The sequence below is a fragment of the Panthera pardus genome, unplaced genomic scaffold, assembly GCF_024362965.1.
Source record: "Panthera pardus isolate Hobbes unplaced genomic scaffold, ASM2436296v1 HiC_scaffold_6, whole genome shotgun sequence".
In the NCBI taxonomy this organism is placed as follows: Eukaryota; Metazoa; Chordata; class Mammalia; order Carnivora; family Felidae; genus Panthera; species Panthera pardus.
Genome location: NW_026526991.1, coordinates 106054647 through 106074478, shown reverse-complemented (window position 1 = coordinate 106074478; position 19832 = coordinate 106054647). Strand labels below are relative to the sequence as shown.

Below are 19832 nucleotides of genomic sequence, written 5' to 3'. Positions count from 1 at the left end.
CCATAAACATTAAAAAACTGGGCAAAAATATAAGAAGAAATTATTTTCAGAAAGTGTACATAAAGCAGCACAGGGCTATAATCCCTGAGAGAATTGAAACTCATGATGTAAACACCATAATTCTATGACTGGGAACAATTTTCTCATTGTAGCAGCAAGAGCTACAGTCTAAGCAGACAGACCACTGCAAACCAACTGATGTGAGAAGGTAGAGATCATATCAGAATTTGGGCAGCTGTAGTAGCTGTGGGGTGACATCAGAGAGGAGGCAGATAGGTAGATAAGAGGCCCTAGACGTTTGTGTAGGAGTCCCCTGTGTATCCATGGCTTAAGGCTGGGTCATACAGCCTTAAAGTGTATAGGATGCCATTCTGGCCCTGAAGAAAACTGAACAAAGCTTCAGGAACCAATGAGATAATAGATAATATAAAATGGCTTAACATAAGTGTAACTGGAATCTCAGAAAGAGAAGATTAGTCAATATTTCATTAATACCCTGGGAAACTAATTGAGACAACAGAAGGGGCACACCTGGAGTAAGTAACTTACCCTACAGTGAGACCAGCTCCTGATAAAGCCTAAAAGGAAGCTTTGACAAGATCTGAAAGGCAAATGAAACTTGGAGGTTGAAAGGCTTTGGCTTTCAGTTTGCACCAACAAGCGAAAAGCCAAGCCTACAAAAGTTCACAGTGATCAGTCAGTAAATGAACTGCCTGCTGAACAATCAACATTGTTAGCAAGATGACATCAATACAGTTCTTTTCAGCATATTCATAATTCCAGTATTCAGAAAAAAATCACTAGCTATATAAAGAAATAAGAAACTGTGATACATAATCAAGAAAAACCATTCAACAGGAAACTTTTTTTTAAAGTTTTTTTTTATTTTGAGAGAGAGAGAGACAGAGAGACAGAGAGAGACAGAGAGAGACAGAGAGAGATAGAATCCCAAGCAGGCCCTGTGCTGACAGCTTCAGGGCTCAATCTCATGAACCATGAGATTGTGACCTGAGCTGAAACCAAGAGTCTGATGCTTAACCGGCTCAGCCACCCAGGTACCCCTCAAAAGGAAACTTAAAATGAGATCTCTCAGATGTCTGACTTAGCAGACAGGGATTTTAAAACAGCTTGAAAAATGTTTAAAGAATTAAAGGAAAATATATTAAAAGAATTAAGAAATATATTGTCTTAAAAAGAGAACAGAGAGGGAATTTCACAGATAAACTGAAACCATAAAAAGAAATCAAATGGAGATCATATAAATGAAGAGTAACTGAAACGAAAAATTATTGAATACATTTAATGAATATTAAGACAGTAGAAGAAAAAGTGAGTGAAATAGCAGAATAATCAATAGAAAATTCAATCTGTGAAACAGAGAAAAAAAACTGAAGAGAACTGAACAAAGCTTCAGGGATGAATGAGATAATAGATAATATAAAATGGCCTAACATAAGTATAATTGCAATCCCAGAAAGAGAAGATATCTACCTATCTATAGATATATATATATATATATATATATATATAAAGTTCAAATACATATATCTGTATCTATCTATATATACATATCTTTTCTTTCTTTATCTATCTATATATACATATCTTCTCTTTATATATATCTTTATATCTTTCTATTTATATATATATCTTTATATCTCTTTATATATATGTATGTATACATGTACATGTATACATATGTGTGTGTGTGTGTGTATATATATATATATATATATATATATATATATATATATATATTTGAAGGAATAATGGCCTTAAATTCCTCACACTTTAATAAAGCCTTCAAGTTATGAATAAATCTAAAAATCTCAGCAAACTCCATGCAGGAAAAATATAATGAAAACCACAACAAGGCACATTGTAGTCAATTATTAAAAACCAAAGTAGAAAATTTAGAAGCAGTCAAGGAAAAAAAGAAACATGCAAAGGGAGAACCATGATAAGAATATCAATGACTTCTCATCAGAGACAATGGAGGCCAGAGAAAATGGAACAATATCTGTAGTTATGAGCAAAAAAAGTGTCAAACGGGAATTCTATATGCAGCAAAAATATTCTTCAAAAAGGGGATGAAATAAGAACATGTTAATATAAACAAAAGCGGAGATAATTCTGTAGCAGAAGACCTGTGTTATATAAATCCTAGGGGATGTCCTTCAAGGTGGGGGAAATGATACCAGAAGGAAAACTTAGATCTATAGAAAGGAATGGAGAGCACTAGAAATGGTAAATAAGTGTGTGAATATAAAAGACTATGTTTATTTTTTCATAATTTACTTAAAAGACAACTGACTGTTTAAAGCAAAAAATATTAACACTATAGGATGTGGTTTAAATATATGTATGAGTAAAAGATGTGTAACAATCACACAGGACAGGGGGTTACTGAATATAAATTATACTTCATTAAAGTTAACTTTGAAAAATAATGTTTATTTATTTTGAGAGAGAGAGAGAGAGAGAGAGAGACTAGGAGAAGGGCAGAGACAGAGGGAGACACAGAATTCCAAGCAGGCTCCAAGCTGCCAGTGTGGAGCCTGACATGGGGCTCGAACCCACACACCATGAGATCATGACCTGAGCTTAAGAGTGGAAACTTAACTGACTGAGTCACCCAGGTGCCCCATTAAAGCTAACTTTTAAAAATCAATTGTAGAAATTCCCCTTCCTTTAATGAGTCTAATGTGGAGCCTAAGGTAGGTAGAGAGTTGAACCCAGGAATACTAACAGCTAATATTTGTTGAATGCTTATGTGTTGAGCACAAGTATAAATGCTTTACAAGCATTTATATATTTAATCCTCACAATAACTCCGTGATATAAATGCAATTTGAACCCCTATTTTATAGATCAGGAAACTGAGGCAGATAGCTAATAATTGGTGGCTCTGGGAATTTGAACCCAGGTAATAGGACTCCAGTGTCAATGTCCTCAACTACTAATTGTCATGAATCAGCAAGAGGGAACAAACCAAGAATAACAGGTACATGGGGTTCATGTCCTGTGTGTTGATCATTTCATGGGACACTGACTTCACTGTATCTTCATTTTCTCCCCCCTCATTTTTCTTTCTAGCACTTATAAAGCATGGGTCACTTGTAAGCCTAAGTGGCCTTTATTATTTTCATTATTTTAAATTAGGTTACAGTCACCTTGCTTCTGGCTGTTATTTCATGTTTGGGGATCTCCAGAAAAGGGCCAGGCACATAAGAGAATCAATCATGGAACTTCCTGAATTTACGAAGCTCTCTTCTGTGAGTTACACCACCTGCCACAGTCCTAGGCACATTCTCAGTGCTTAATAAATATTATTGACTTACTATAGGACATATTCTCCCACCTCTGGCCTGATTGCTAATATATTGGGGGCTAAAAGAGTGAAGGGATTTGCCAAAGGTCATGCCCTGTCGATCACTACGTCTAGAACTAGTGATTAAAAAAAGAAATTCTTGGGTTATTGCTGTTCTATACCATTGAAGCATAGGATGATACTGCTTAGAAGAATTTTAGGGTTAATACAGTTTAACCCTTTCATTTCCCAGATGAGGAAAGTGAAGATCAAATTTAAATAATATGATCACCTCACTGGCCAGACTTAGATCCCTGGTTTTTTCACTTGTAGACCCAGAGCGCCTCCCACTTTCTCACAAGTCTCTAGGCATCAATGATACTATCCCTCACCAGCCTCTGTAACCAAAGGGGTTCATCAACCATCAAAACCTAAATAAACCAGCGCTTGGAACTATCAATTGTCCTCAATCTCACAAGCCATATGGAGCACCCTGATGGGAAAACTGTGCTCTCCTCCAAACAACAGAGACCTGAGTCCTACAGGGAATATTCCTGACTTGGAAAATCATCTGAACCCATCTCTGTTCATTACTCTGGGAGAAGCACTTGGGACTGTATTTGCTTATCTATAAATTAGGGATAATGTCCCTGCCTTCCTGGACCACTGGGCCGATTAATCAGCCAATACAGCTTGTAGAGTATGAAAGGCTTGCACTGATGCTGAATATTGCTTTTAGTTGGTGGTAACCCTAACATTTATCACCACTTACATTTTGTTCTTAAATCAAAAAGGGACATTTTCATCACTGGGGGAATGTCTGTGCACTTTAGTAAATATGAGAAGTTATTGTGTGGTGAGATGCATCATTCTTTGCCATTATTATTTTTTGAGCTGCTGTATGTAGAACACCAAATAATAGAGATTTCTCAGTGTAATCAGGTACTGTTATTGATTTTTCAATAACTTCTCAGTAAAACACCACAACAACAGGCACTGGAACTTTTGAAATATGCTCATTATTTAAATTAACTTGCTTTGCTGCATTTGGGTCATCTTCTTTTTCTCACTACCTGATGCCATGGCTCATCATAATCCATAACATCTCTCTTCAAGAGGTGGATTTAAAAAACTCATTGTTGCTAGAAGCTGGTAGGGGCTTTAGAGGTAAAACCTCATCCCTGTCCATGGAATACTCATCACTAATCTCACTTTGTAGATAGAGAAACTGAGGCAATGTGTGAAGGAACAGAGAGGTTGGCAGCAGAGCTGGGACTGTAATTGTGACTCCGACCTTCTAGTCTAGGGACCCCTTCAGAGGCATCTAAAGCAGAGGGGTCAAGAGTTCCCAAATCAGAGGAGGGGGGTGCAGTAGATTCATGCTAGGTGATGTGGAAGAGCGTGGGCATCAACTCCTAGCGGTCTTGAACATGAAAAGTTTTGTGGGACTGAGGCAGGATGTGTGGGACCGTATTCTAAATTCTCTTTTGTTTCTGGTAGGCAAGGCCTGCCAACACCAGGGAGCTGACTTCAGACCCCTCTCAGCAAAGCAGGCTGGCCAACCTGTTTGGAATGTTAAGAGGCCATGCTGTCTGTAGCTGTCTTCCAGAGGGTCTGCTCCACCTTAATGAAGACATGCCAGGAGTTTGACTGGAAAGTGGAGGAGGCACTGACATCCCCTCAGGCTTCCTCTTGGGGTGGCTGTGAACACAGGTGTGCGAGGGAGCTCTGTAAACTCCAAAGACTATACAAACCAGAGGGTCCATCATGACTCCTGTTAGTCTTCTTACACATGGTATAGGAATTGAGTCCTATCTGCCTGCCACCAGGTAGCTGTGTGGCCTTGAGAAAGCCATTTAAAATGGCTGGCCGCAGTGTTCTCATCTGTAAAATGGAAACTTGGCTGGACCAGATAGCTAACGTCCTTTCCCACTCAGACATTCTGGTTCAGGAATGGCACCATGAGAGGAACACAGGGAACAAGGTTTCCTGTTTTAGTGTAAGAAAAAAACCAAAGAAACAGTGGCAGAGGAGGGACCTAGAAGATGCGGCAGAAAGGATTTCTGAAAGGGACAGGAGTGGGACTGGACAGCTCTGGTCCAACGAGAAGTAGAGAGAGGGATGGACTTAGGCGTGAGCCTCTGCACATGCTCCTGCCCTTGTACGAAGTACAAATGGTTTAAGTGGTTTAAGGTCCCCCATTTTGGTTTCAGGTTCCATGACATTTAAGATCACTTTAGGAAAAAAGAGACATAAAGACACAGAACAAATTAGAAAGTGAGGGGAAGAAGAGGGCCAAGTCCAAGGAAATGAAAGGGAAGAGAGAAGCAGGGTGTGGAGAGGCAAGAAGGCCTGCTACCAGCAAGGGCTACCAGCTGGTGCAGAGAGGAAGAAAATGGAAGAGGGAAAAAGATGCAGATGCCAGGCAGTTCAGGCCCTTCAAGTTACAGGTAGAACAGAAACCCAGACAGAACTGACCTGCCCAAGGTCCCTGAGCTAGGTGGGGTGAAGGCAGGGCTGGAATCTGAGTCTTCAGGCTTGAGCTCTCCCACATCACCTGCAACATGCTGGCACTTCATGGGATTGTCACATTAACCAGGAGAAAGGGAGGTCTGGGAAGATGATGACAAAGGAAAGAGCGGGGGGGGGGGGGGCGGGTTGGGGAGAGAACAAGGTACATTTGAGCCTCTGCTTGGACTCACGGATCTTCTCTGGGACTCAGTTTTCAAAATCTGTAAATTTCAGAGGCTGACTTAATTTGAAAGTATCAGCTCTAGACAGACTTTCCTTCATCAAATCTGGGATTGTGAGGTGTTCTTAAATCCAGTGAGGGAGCTTTTGCTGGGACCATCTCTGGTACCTGAGCCCTCCTCCTCCCTAGCACAGTGCAGGTATCCCCCTGGGAACACTGTCCTGGGTGCTGTAACGGTGACTGCCAATCCACTGTGGCTCAACTTACCGAAGAACAAATTTCAGGCAGGATGGCATAACTGCTTTTGAACCATCAAAGTGTAAAAACACTCAGAAAAGTTGTTTTTAGCAGCTCTAATATGCCCCCAATGGGTCTGATTAACTGGCAGTGTTTGCTAATCAGTGTGGCCAATTTCACAGTTACTAATCCCCAGGAGGGGAGAACTCATTCTGGGGGAAAACTGCATTATAGAATGAGTGTGGTTCACCTGGGTTCTTGGGCACTCAGGTGAGTTTTTAACTTTTGCAGCAGGAAGTTTTAAGTCAAGAATCCACTCTATCAATAGCAATAAAAGCAGCATGTTAAGCGGGTTGGCTGCTCTGGTCTGATTCTGACCCTAGCTTTGCTACTGGCTAGCTGTGTCCAGGGTGGGTTAATGAAGCTCGTTGGAATCAAGATCTGCCATTCATTCTGATACTCTTTGAGGAGATTTTCAAGGCACTTTGCTGTGTCTCTGCAGTGCAGCCTTTTGAATGTTTCCAGTGGAGAGGAACGAGTAGAGTCTGTTTAGAAAACTGCCTTACTGGCCTGGCATCCAGGACTCAATGTAGTTTGCTCCTTGCTGACCTTCCTCACCTGGTTCTCACTACTTCCTCCTCTGTGGCTGCCTGGTCCACATGCATACACCCATGTGCTGGCCTGCGTTGGTAACCCAAATGAAGTTTTCACCCCAAATGTCCTTTCATCTCCATCCCTATCTCTTCTACCAAAACCTTAAGGCTCATTTCGATTACTGTTTCCTTCATAAAACTTTTCGGGACTGCCACAGTCCCTGGAAAACTCACCCCTTGAATCTACTTCATTATCATACATAATGCCTCTCTGGTATTTTTTGGTCTCATGTTGCTATTTAACTCTTAAATATTCCTGGCCATTTATTTATTTATTTTTATTTAAAAATTTTAAAAAATGTTTATTTATTTTTGAGAGAGAGAGAGAGGGAGAGAGAGAGAACAGACTGTGAGCAGGGGAGGGGCAGAGAGAGGGAGACACAGAATCTGAAGCAGGCTCCAGGCTCTGATGAGCTGATGCAGGGCTTGAACTCACGGACAGTGAGATCATGGTCTGAGGCAAAGTCGGACACTTAACTGACTGAGCCACCCAGGCTCCCCTATTTATATATTTATTTTTAAATATTTACTTTTAAATATTTATTTTTTGAGAGAAACAGTATGAGCAGGGGAGCAGGGGAGGGGCAGGGGGGTGCAGAGGATCTGAATCTGGCTCTGTGCTGATAGCAGAGAGTCCGATGTGGGGCTTAAACTCACAAACTGCAAGATCATGGCCTGAGCTGAAGTCAGATGTTTAACCGACTAAGCCATCCAGGCACCCTTAAATATTCTTTAATGTTTAAAGTATATATGTTGTCTCGATAGTGATTTTGTCATGTACTTCTATTTTATGTGCCTCATGTAATATAATGTGATGTGATATAATTTAATGCAACCACTACCATTTAACTGAGCACTTACTATAAGCAAGCACTGTTTAAGTGCTTTGTATGCATTAACTCATTTAGTTGTTCTAACAACATATGAAATAGGTTCTGCTATTATTTCCATTTTACAGATGAGGAAGCTAAGGCACAGAGAGGCTTAGTAACTTCCTTAAGGTTACAGAGTAAGTCAATGCAAAAGCCAGGCAGTCTGACTTATATTCAGAACCACTATGTCTTGTCTCTCCTGGTACCTTCGATATGGTATCCAATCAACAGATACTTGTTGGCTGATTGGTGTTGATTTGTTTTCTGGAAACAGTTCTAATGTGAGCAAGAAAAAAATAGGAAGAAAGGGTTTGACTCCTCTCCATACATGGTCCTTACTGTTCTTTCTCACTTCTCAATTAGGAAGCAAACCAAACCCTTGTTTAATACCCAATTGTTTTCTATTCCATGTGATTCCAGAAATGACACTTTTAACTGAGAAAGAGCTAATCTTACAAAAATTCATACCATAGGGAAAGCATGTCCCATAAAAAGTCTCTAAAGCATTCAAGTATCTTAACAGATGGGGATAGTATCCTCTTTATCTTTGTGTCTTTAAGGCCTTACTTAGTGCTTGGCTTACAGAAAGTGCTCAATAAATGTTCATGGTGAATGGATACTGTTTTCCAAGGCTGGTCTTGCATGGAGGTCACTGTTCAATCCTCTCCATCGTCAAGTCCAGTTGGCTGCTGAGAGTTTTTGTCAAAGACCTCAAAAATCAAAAAAACACTTCCTCACCTCCATCTCTCTGTCTGCTCCCTTTATTCAATCTACTCTGAAAGTTCTCCAGCAGGGCATATGATATTACATGGAAAGGAGGAAATGACCACAGACAAATGCACTTTTATATACATTGCAAATATTTAATCATAACCCTCCATGTTATTGTTCACATTCATTGTATAACGTTTATTGTTCCATATGGCCTATCCTTTGGTACAATATGCATGCCTCACAGTAATCCTGCTGTGGGTAAGTGCGGCTGGCAAGTGATTTTCTTAATTGTGGAAGTCTTGATGAAGCAAAATGGATAAATCTTTTGATTACACAGAATTTCACTGAAAGAGTCAACTAATTTTTACATCCATAGTGAAGTCAACTCTGAAAACTTACAGCCTTACTGTGTATAACTCTAGGGCCACAGTCATTCTCCTTACTTTTAATAATTTTCTAGGATGCTCCTCCTTACTTACCCTTCAGGATCTACCTCAAATGCTACCTCCTCCAAGAAGTCTTCCTGATTCTTTATCCCCACTCCCAAAAGTATAGAACCCCCAAAGCATACATGTCACAGAATTGATCACATCTTAAGCGTTTTTTTTTTTTTTTTTTCTGAGGCAGGGGGAGAGCACTCTCCAATTTTTGTTCCATACCATCATTTCTTTGAACATCTTTTATTCTACATTTCAGTCTCTTTGAAAACATACTTGGCATTGGAATCATTTCTGCATATGCTGTAATGGCTAGCAAAATCTTATATCAAGTGTGCACTCAGTAGGTTTTGTTGAACAAATTAATATGTGACTTGTAGCCTCACAATCATCTCTCTCATTCCATAATCTGTGATCTTAAGATTTCAGTGACATTTAATACACATATGGACATTTAAAAAATAATAATAACTTTTTGGACTTAGAGTTACATATTCCACAAATCATCCAACTTATCTGTTACAAGAAATAACACATTATCTACATATCACCTATGTGTATGTCCACATATCACACAGCTGTCATGAGGATAAAATAAGATAGAAGAACAAACACCCTTTGGAAATGCTAAATAAGGCTCACAAATGGGAGGCCTTTTAGCATTAGCATCATTTAAGGAGCCTGTTAGTTCTTAGTAACTGCTGTGTGTAGCACTGGCCGTGAGACACCTGCACAATGCCAGCCATTCATTCTACAAAGACTTATCTGGCACTGCAGATGCTGAGGATACAGCAGTGAATAAAACAAACAAAAGTTGTCCTCATGGAGGTTATATTCTCATGAGGCAAGGGGCAGTAAGTAAATAGTGTGACAGATGGTGACAAGTGATGTGGGAAAAATAAGGCAGGGAAGGGGCACAGGAAATGTAAGGTTGCTAACATGGGCGGGGACAGCAGGCCTCTCGGGTAAGATGACATTTCTGCAGAGACTGGAGGTGGTGAGCAGGCCAGACCAGCAGAGGGCTGGGTGAAGGGCATTCTGGACACAAGGAACATCAAACCCAAAGGCCCCATAATGGTAGTGGGTTTGGAATGTTGGAGGCATGGCAGGAGGTCACTGAGGCTGGCAAGGAGGGACAGAAGGGAAGGGTGCAGGGAGATGAGGTTAGAGGGGGAGAGGGGTGAGACCATGTAGGCCTCTGTGGGACTCTGACTCTCAGTGAGTTAGGGGAGACTTGGAGGTTTCTGAGCAAAGTGGTGACATGTTTTGTTTTTTTGGGCTTTTTTGTTTTGTTGTTGTTGTTTTTTTTTTTTACAAGGACTTGCATTTTAAGAAGACACTGTTGGCTACAGTGTTAAGACTAAGCTGTGGCAAAGGGCAGAGATGGAAACAGAGAATCCAGTTAGAAAGCTATTCTAATAATCCAGTCAAGAGGTGTCAGTGGCTGGCATTGGAGGTGGTAAGAAACAGTGAGTTTCTTGAGGGGATGGCTGATAGGATTTCCTGAGGGACTGGATATAAAGGGTGAGAGGAAGAAATAAGTCCAAGATTTTTTGCCTGAGTAACTGGAAGGATGAGGTTGACATTTACCAAGACAGGAAAGACTTTGGGACGATTGGAAGTTCTGTTATGGATGTGGTAAGTTCAAGATGCTTAGACATCCAATTAAAAGAATGGAGTGGGCAGGTAGGTATATAAGTCTGGAGTTTAGAGGAGAAGTCTGAGCTGGTGATATACAGTTATTAGAAGACATATAAGTGATAGTTAATGCCATGAGGCTGGAAATGAAAACCTGGAACCAACTGTCCCTGAGATAGAGAAGAGGTCTGAGGATTAAGCCTGTAGCTCTCCAATGTTAAAAAGATGAGAAATCAGCAAGTCATTCTGATAAGGAAAATTAAATGAACTGAGAAAGAATGGTGTCCCAGTAGCCAAGTGATGACAAGGGATGATCAGCTGTATTCAATGCTGCAGCTAGGTCAAGTACAATGGCACCAGAGAACTGACCACGCTATTCAGTAATGTGGAAATTACTAGTGGTCTTGACAAGAGATGTTTTATTGCAGTAATGGAGGAGACAGCCTGGCTGGTGTGGATTTAAGAGAGATCAAGAAGACAAGAATTGGAATCAACAGACAGAGGCAACTCTTTGGAGAAGATCTGCTGAAGTGTAAAAGAAGACACCCAAAAGTTCTAAGAAATGAAAGAAGGAGGTATTTGTCTAGGTTTGTAGTGGTAGGAGATATTGCTGACATTTTCCTGGATGATATCAACCAAACTAGCATGGGCACTTATTCACCTTGGTCTACATATTTTATTATTTAAACGTCACATAGATACTTTTCCAGTGAGAAAGGGTAACGGGCTGGATTAGCCCTTTCTTTAAGCTCCGAAAAGAGCTACTGTTTTTATTGGTGACCCATGGAAAACAAGACACAGGTGTTAGCCCTATGCATAAGCCTGAAGCCACCTGCAAGCCTGCCCACAACTGCAAAACCATCTCAGTGTGATCATCTTTAATGACAAAGATAATCTTAATGGATTACATAGCAGGTAATATGAGGGCCTTATATTTGAGGTATCATATCATGTCCTCCTCTTCTTGATGACAGAATTCCAAGGAACTCCAAGGAATTTTCTGACCATCACAATACAGTTCTACCATGAATTAAATGCATATGGAGATGGGACACCTTCTTTAGGAAGCTTCTTCTATAATGGAATCCTAGCTACTATATCTAATCTAATTTTCCTTTTTAATGCACTGAAGTATGAGTGACTCAACCATATGCATCTCTAATTAAGAATTTCTGTACTGGAGTTATTATTGTAATTACTTCTGTTAATAACAGTCTCCTCAATTTCTTTGTGTTAGATTGTACTATTCATTCACAATTATTCACCCAAACTTCTCTATAGGTACAGTATACTTCTGTGTCACATTATCTTTGGGACAAAGATAGCACTGTGACTTGCTTTGGCCCGTGGAATGTGAGCAGTCATGATATAAGTCATATTTGAGCAAAAACCTAAAATATGCATGTGTGGTTTAGCTAATTGCCCCCTTTATGAGCATCTGCCCCCTCTGCCATGAGAAAAACATGGCCTACCTGCTGGATGCTTCTTCAACCTGTGCTCTGGAATGAAGTAGCATACAGAACCCGGTCAAGCCCAGAGCCTAGCTGAGCCCAGAAAAGCTGCAACTGATCAACATCCTCATGTAACATGACCAGGTATAAATGTTTCTGGTTTTAAGTCACTGAGACTTTGGGATTGTTTGTTCCTACAGCAAAAGCTGACTGATATACTCTTATTAGACTGTCAAATTCCTAAGTGAAATAAATGTATTTATTCTTTATGGTATGTCCTCATACTGAGAACAATGCTCTGAAATTGTGGGCTCCTAATAAGCACATACATAAGAGGGTAAGATTTTTTATGTCCAAAGTTTGGAATCAGTTCATAATTCCTGTCACTGACACACTGACTGCACCATCATATTAATCTCCTTAAAATCATGTTCAGAATTATTCTCATCCTCCTTCTCATTCCTTGATTTTGATCTATTGAGTTATGCCTGATTGATCAAGAAAATCCAAAGAATTTAGGTTTCACAGAAAGGAAATTGGATCTTGGCCATCATATACAGTTGACCTTTGGATAACACAAGTTTGAACTGTGTGGGTCCACTTACACACAGACTGTTTCAATAAATATAGAACAGTCCTATAAATGTATTTTTTTCATATGATTTTTTTTTAATTTTGTATTTTAAAAAAAGGTGTTTTTTTTTTAGAGAGAGAGAATGTGAGTAAGGGAGGGGACAGAAGGAGAGAGAGAGAATCTTTTTTTAAATTTTTTTATTTTTTAAAATTTACATCCAAATTAGTTAGCATATAGTGAAACAATGATTTCAGGAGTAGATTCCTTAATACCCCTTACCCATTTAGCCCACTCCCCTTCCCACAACCCCTCCAGCAACCCTCAGTTTGTTCTCCATATTTACAAGTCTCTTCTGTTTTGTCCCTCTCCCTGTTTTTATATTAGTTTTGTTTCCCTTCCCTTATGTTCATCTGTTTTGTCTCTTAAAGTCCTCATATGAGTGAAGTCATAAGATTTTTGTCTTTCTCTAATTTTGCTTAGCATAATACCCTTCAGTTCCATCCACGTAGTTGCAAATGGCAAGATTTCATTCTTTTTGATTGCTGAGTAATACTCCATTGTATATATATACCACATCTTCTTTATTCATTCATCCATCAATGGACATTTGGGCTCTTTCCATACTTTGGCTATTGCTGATAGTGCTTCTGTAAACATGGGGCGCATGTGTCCCTTTGAAATAGCACACCTATATTCGTGGATAAATGCCTAGTAGTACAATTGCTGGGTTGTAGGGTAGTTCTATTTTTAGTTTTTTGAGGAACCTCCATACTGTTTTCCAGAGTGGCTGCATCAGCTTGCATTGCCACCAACAGTGCAAAAGAGATCCTCTTTCTCCACATCCTCACCAACATCTGTTGTTGCCTGAGTTGTTAATGTTAGCCATTCGGACAGGTGTCAGGTGGTATCTCATTGTGGTTTTATTTGTATTTCCCTGATGATGAGTGATGTTGAGCATTTTTTCATGTGTCGGTTGGCCATCTGGATGTCTTCCTTGGAGAAGTGTTTATTCATGTCTTTTGCCCATTTCTTCACTGGATTATTTGTTTTTTGGGTATTGAGTTTGATAAGTTCTTAATAGATTTTGGATACTAACCCTTTATCTGATATGTCATTTGCAAATATCTTCTCCCATTCTGTCGGTTGCCTTTTAGTTTTGCTGATTGTTTCCTTCACTGTGCAGAAGCTTTTATTTTGATGAGGTCCCAGTAGTTCACTTTTGCTTTTGTTTCCCTTGCCTCCAGAGATGTGTTGAGTAAGAAATTGCTGTGGCCAAGATCAAAGAGGTTTTTGCCTGCATTCTCCTTGACGATTTTGATGGCTTCCTGACTTACATTGAGGTCTTTTATCCATTTTGAGTTTATTTTTGTGTATGGTGTAAGAAACTGGTCCAGGTTCATTCTTCTGCGTGTCGCTATCCAGTTTTCCCAGCACAACTTGCTGAAGAGACTGTCTTTATTCCATTGGATATTCTTTCCTGCTTTGTCAAAGATTAGTTGGTCATATGTTTGTGGGTCCATTTCTGGGTTCTCTATTCTGTTCTATTGATCTGAGTGTCTGCTCTTGTGCCAGTACCATATTGTCTTGATGATTACACCTTTGTAATATAGCTTGAAGTCTGGGATTGTGATGCCTCCTGCTTTGGTTTTCTTTTTCAAGATCGCTTTGGATATTCAGGGTCTTTTCTGGTTCCAAACAAATTTTAGGATTATTTGTTCTAGCTCTGTGAAGAATGCTGGTGTTACTTTGATAGGGATTGCATTGAACATGTAGATTGCTTTGGGTAGTATCAACATTTTAACAATATTTGTTCTTCCTCTCCAGGAGCATGGAATCTTTTTCCATTTTTTTGTGTCTCCTTCAATTTATTTCACAAGCTTTCTATAGTTTTCAGTGTATAGATTTTTCACCTCTTTGGTTAGATTTATTCCTAGGTATTTTATGGTTTTTTGTGCAACTGTAAATGGGATTGATTCCTTGATTTCTCTTTCTGTCACTTCATTGTTGGTGTATAGGAATGCAACCAATTTCTGTGCGTTGATTTTATATCCTGGAACTTTGCTGAATTCATGAATCAGTTCTAGCAGTTTTTTGGTGGAATCTTTTGGGTTTTCCATATAGAGTATCATGTCATCTGCGAAGAGTGAAAGTTTGACCTCCTCCTGGCCGATTTGGATGCCTTTTATTGCTTTGTGTTGTCTGATTGCAGAGGCTAAGACTTCCGATACTATGTTGAATAACAGTGGCGAGAGTGGACATCCCTGTCTTGTTCCTGACCTTAGGGGGAAAGCTCTCCGTTTTTCCCCATTGAGGATGATATTAGTGTTGGGTCGTTCATATATGGCTTTTATGATCTCGAGGTATGCTCCTTCTATCCCTACTTTCTTGAGGGTTTTTATCAAGAAAGGATGCTGTATTTTGTCAAATGCTTTCTCTGCATCTATTGAGAGGATCATATGGTTCTTGTCCTTTCTTTTATTGATGTGATAAATCACGTTAATTGTTTTTGCAGATATTGAACCAGCCCTGCATCCCAATCTCCACTTGGTCATGATGAATAATTTTTTTAATGTATTGTTGGATCCAGTTGGCTAATATCTTGTTGAGGATTTTTGCATCCATGTTCATCAGGGAAATTGGTCTATAGTTCTCCTTTTTAGTGGGGTCGTTGTCTGGTTTTGGAATCAAGGTAATGCTGGCTTCATAGAAAGAGTTTGGAAGTTTTCCGTCCATTTCTAATTTTTGGAACACTTTCAAGAGAATAGGTGTTAACTCTTCCTTAAATGTTTGGTAGAATTCCCCTGGAAAGCCATCTGGCCCTGGACTCTTATTTTTTGGCAGATTTTTGATTATTAATTCAATTTCCTTACTGGTTATGGGTCTGTTCAAATTTTCTATTTCTTCCTGTTTCAGTTTTGGTAGTGTATATGTTTCTAGGAATTTGTCCATTTCTTCCAGATTGCCCATATTATTGGCATGTAATTGCTCATAATATTCTCTTATTATTGTTTTTATTTCTGTTGTGTTGGTTGTGATCTCTCCCCTTACATTCTTGATTTTATTTATTTGGGTACTTTCCTTTTTCTTTTTGATCAAACTGGCTAGTGGTTTATCAACTTTGTTAATTCTTTCGAAGAACCAGCTTCTGGTTTCATTGATCTGTTCTACTGTTTTTTTTGGTTTCGATTGCATTAATTTCTGCTCTAATCTTTATTATTTCCTGTATTCTGCTGGTTTTGGGTTTTATTTGCTGTTCTTTTCCCAGATGTTTAAGGTGTAAGGTTAGGTTGTATATCTAAGATCTTTCTTCCTTCTTTAGGAAGGCCTGGATTGCTATATACTTTCCTCTTATGACCGCCTTTGTTGCATCCCAGAGGTTTTGGATTGTGGTGTTATCATTTTCATTGACTTCCAGATACTTTTTAATTTCCTCTTTAACTGCTTGGTTAGCCCATTCATTCTTTAGTAGGATGTTCTTCAGTCTCCAAGTATTTGTTACCTTTCTAAATTTTTTCTTGTGGTTGATTTCGAGTTTCATAGCGTTGTTGTCTGAAAATATGCACAGTATGATCTCGATTTTTTTGTACTTGCTGAGGGCTGGTTTGTGTCCCAGTATATTGTCTATTCTGGAGAATGTTCCATGTGTACTGGAGAAGAATGTATATTCTGCTGCTTTAGGATGAAATGTTCTGAATATATCTGTTAAGTCCATCTGGTCCAGTGTGTCATTCAAGGCCATTGTTTCCTTGTTGATTTTTTGATCAGATGATCTGTCCATTGCTGTGAGTGGGGTGTTGAAGTCTCCTACTATTATGGTATTTCTATTGAAGAGTTTCTTTATGTTTATGATTAATTGACTTATATATTAGGATGCTATCACATTTGGCAGACAAATGTTTACAATTGTTAGGTCTCGTTGGTCTATAGACCCCTTGATTATGATATAATGCCCTTCTGCATCTGTTGATACAGTCTTTATTTTAAAGTCTAGATTATCTGATATAAGTATGGCTACACCAGCTTTCTTTTGTTGACCATTACCATGATAGATGGTTCTCCACCCCCTTATTTTCAATCTGAAGGTGTCTTTAGGTCTAAAGTGGGTCCCTTGTAACCAGCATATAGATAGATGTTGTTTTCTTATCCATTCTGTTACTGTATGTCTTTTGATTGGAGCATTGAGTCCACTGACGTTTAGAGTGAGTATTGAAAGATATGAATTTATTGCCATCATGATGCTTGTAGAGTTGGAGTTTCTGGTGGTGTTCTCTGGTCCTTTCTAATCTTTTGTTGCTTTGGGTATTTATTTATTTATTTATTTATTTATTTATTTATTTTCATCTTTTCTCCCCTCAGAGAGTCGCCCTTAAAATTTCTTGCAGGGCTGGTTTAGTGGTCACAAACTCCTTTAATTTTTGTTTGTCTGGGAAACTTTTTACCTCTCCTTCTATTTTGAATGACAGCCTTGCTGGCTGCATATTTTTCTGATTCAGCATACTGTCACTCCTTTCTGGCCTGACAAGTTTCTGTGGATAGGTCTGCTGCAAACCTGATCTGTCTTCCCTTGTATGTGAGGGACTTTTTTTTCCCTTCCTGCTTTCATGATTCTAGAGAGAGTATCTTTTTTTTTTTTTAATTTTTTAATGTTTATTTATTTTTGACAGAGAGAGAGAGAGAGAGAGAGAGAGAGACAGAGCATGAGTGGGGGAGGGGAAGAGAGAGAGGGAGACACAGAATCCGAAGCCGGCTCCAGGCTCTGAGCTGTCAGCACAGAGCCCAACGCAGGGCTCGAGCTCACAGACTGCGAGATCATGACCTGAGCCAAAGTCGGACGCTCAACTGACTGAGCCACCCAGGCGCCCCTAGAGAGAGTATCTTAAGTAGGCTCCACGCTCAGTGAGGAATGCAACTCAGGGCTTGATCCCATGATTCTGGGATCATGACCTGAGCCAAAATCAGGAGTCAGATGCTCAACCAACTGAGCCACTCAGGTGCCCCTCCATATGATTTTTTTTTAAAGTTTATTTATTTTTTGAGAGAGAAATACAGCATGAGTGGGGGAGGGGCAGAGAGAGAGGGAGAGAGACGATCTCAAGTAGGCTCCACAGTGTCAGTGCAGAGCCCAATGCAGGGCTCGAACCCATGAGCAATGAAATCATGACCTGAGCCGAAATCAAGAGTCAGACACTTAACTGACGAGCCACCCAGGTGCTCCCATATGATTTTCTTAATAACAGTTTCTTTTCCCTAGCTTATTTCATTGTATGAATACAGTTTATAATATATATAACATACAAAACATGTGTTAACTGTGTATGTTATCAAAAGACTTCCGGTCAACAGGTTATTAGCAGTGAAGTTTTGGGGGGAGTCAAAAGTTTTATGTGGATTTTCAACTGCACAAGGTAAATGTCAGCACACCTAACCTCCACATTGTTCAAGAGTCAACTGGATACTATTTCCATTCCTAGATACCCTATAATGGTTAAGTAGAAAGACTCTGCTCTAAATGTGCTTGTGTGGCTTAGCTCCATGTTCACTTTTGAATTTAAGACAGGCCACAAACTTTACTTAGGAGGTCCCACTGCAAAGAAAATAGTCTAACTCTTACCTTCAATTATCCAGTAAATTCCTCTACCTTGTACCGAGACCACTGTAGGCATTGTGCAGGAATCAGAGATAATATAAGGCAGAATTCTGGGCTTCCAGGGCTTAGAATGTAATTCAAGGGATCAAGTATATGTGTAAAAGTCTAAGACAATCAAGAGTTATATACTAGTTAATCCTTTACAAGAAGTTGTATGTATGGTGGGAAAGAGAGCTGGTTTGGAAATCAGGAGACCTGGTTCTAGTCCTGCTCTGTTGCTGGCTACTTAAGTTACTTTGGGAAGATCTTTTCACTCTTCTGTGCATGTACAGAAAGAATTGAACAGGTTACTATAAGGTCCTTCACACTTGTATGGTAAAGGTTGTGTTCAGAGGACCTCTTTGTTTTCCTGTCCCCTGCTCCCATCTCTAAGCTAGTCTGATTTCAGCCCAGTCCTAGGGACCTCCTTTACCTTGAGTTATGGGTCAGATGATGGAGCTGACTTGAGAGGGAAAAATCTCGGCACACAAGTCCACAATTGTGCTCAGATCCCACCAACTCATCAAGGAGGAGTGTAAAGAGGAGCTCTTGGAAAGCTCACTTAACCCCAAGGAACAACTTGGGCTGGGCTTTGCTAGAGCAAAGCTGGGTGCCCGAAGCTGCTGTGTTAGTTGCCTGGGGCTCATCCATGGTGGTATAGGATTCTGGAGGAAGAGCTTGAAGAGGAGCTGTCCAGGTGACTGCTATCCAGATACACAATAGACAATATCTCTCTGAAGCCCTTTTGCTTGATTCAGAGAGCTAAACACCCTCCACCCTCTGGCAAAACCAGTTCTACAAAGACAGGTAGCCTGTCCATAAATAGGGCTTCTGAAACCAGAAATGTCCCATTTGACATGAAAGAAGGAAAGGGTTGAGAGTAATGGCAAACAGAACTTTTTTGGACATCCACTGATGCTTTTCAGATTGTTCTTTGGAAAAATACAGAAAGTAGAGATAATCTCATAGGCTAAAATACCTTGCGAGCCTTGGGGATTAGCCTTCTCTGCTCACCTGGCTCCTTTGCTGAAAATGTATTTTAATTCCCAGCCCAGGGCCTTGAGGGGATTGCTCAGATGGCCAAGGGATTGCTTTCTCTGTTGTAGGCTGTCTTCATTTGGCTGCGTGACTGCTGTGGATTTTTTCCAGGTGTTTAGAGGAGCTGGGACCACAGTGTGTCTTAATGGACTCATATCAGAGTTAGGTTCTTTAAAGCAAAGGAATTCATTTAAGAAAAGGCCTCTCCATTTATATGAAATCAGTTTTCTTTGCAAAGTGCTCCCGGCAATTCAGCAAAAGAAAGCAGAGGGTGGTGACAAGATAACACTGTAAACAAGAATAATGGCTTTACTTACTTGGGACTCCAGACACCAGCCGCAAGGGGCGCAGCACGCGGAATGCCCTCAGTGCCTTCACATCAAATCCAGCTCCTTTCCCTCCTAGAGCATTTGCCCCGTCGGCTTTGGTGGCTTGTTCTAAAATTGCACTAAAAAGCCTAGAAGAGAAGAAGGGGAGAAGGAGCTGTCAGACTCTGAATTCTCTGAAGGAAGCCTGGGACAGCAGAGTTCGCAGGTGCCTCCAGCCTGGGAACCAGTGCCAAGGTGTGTGGGGGGAAGGGACTGTGACCA

General features: G+C 40.0%; 1 protein-coding gene across 50 annotated transcripts in view; it reads right to left on the bottom strand.

Annotated features, from left to right (window-relative positions):
* CACNA1C (calcium voltage-gated channel subunit alpha1 C) overlaps positions 1-19832 on the bottom strand; it is a 752487-nt gene that overhangs the window by 230495 nt on the left and 502160 nt on the right. For all 50 annotated transcript variants that reach the window (XM_019464982.2, XM_053895067.1, XM_053895065.1 and 47 more), the window contains exon 5: positions 19560-19699. In XM_019464982.2, coding sequence (XP_019320527.2) covers positions 19560-19699 — 140 coding nt within the window. The remainder of the gene's footprint in view (positions 1-19559; positions 19700-19832) is intronic.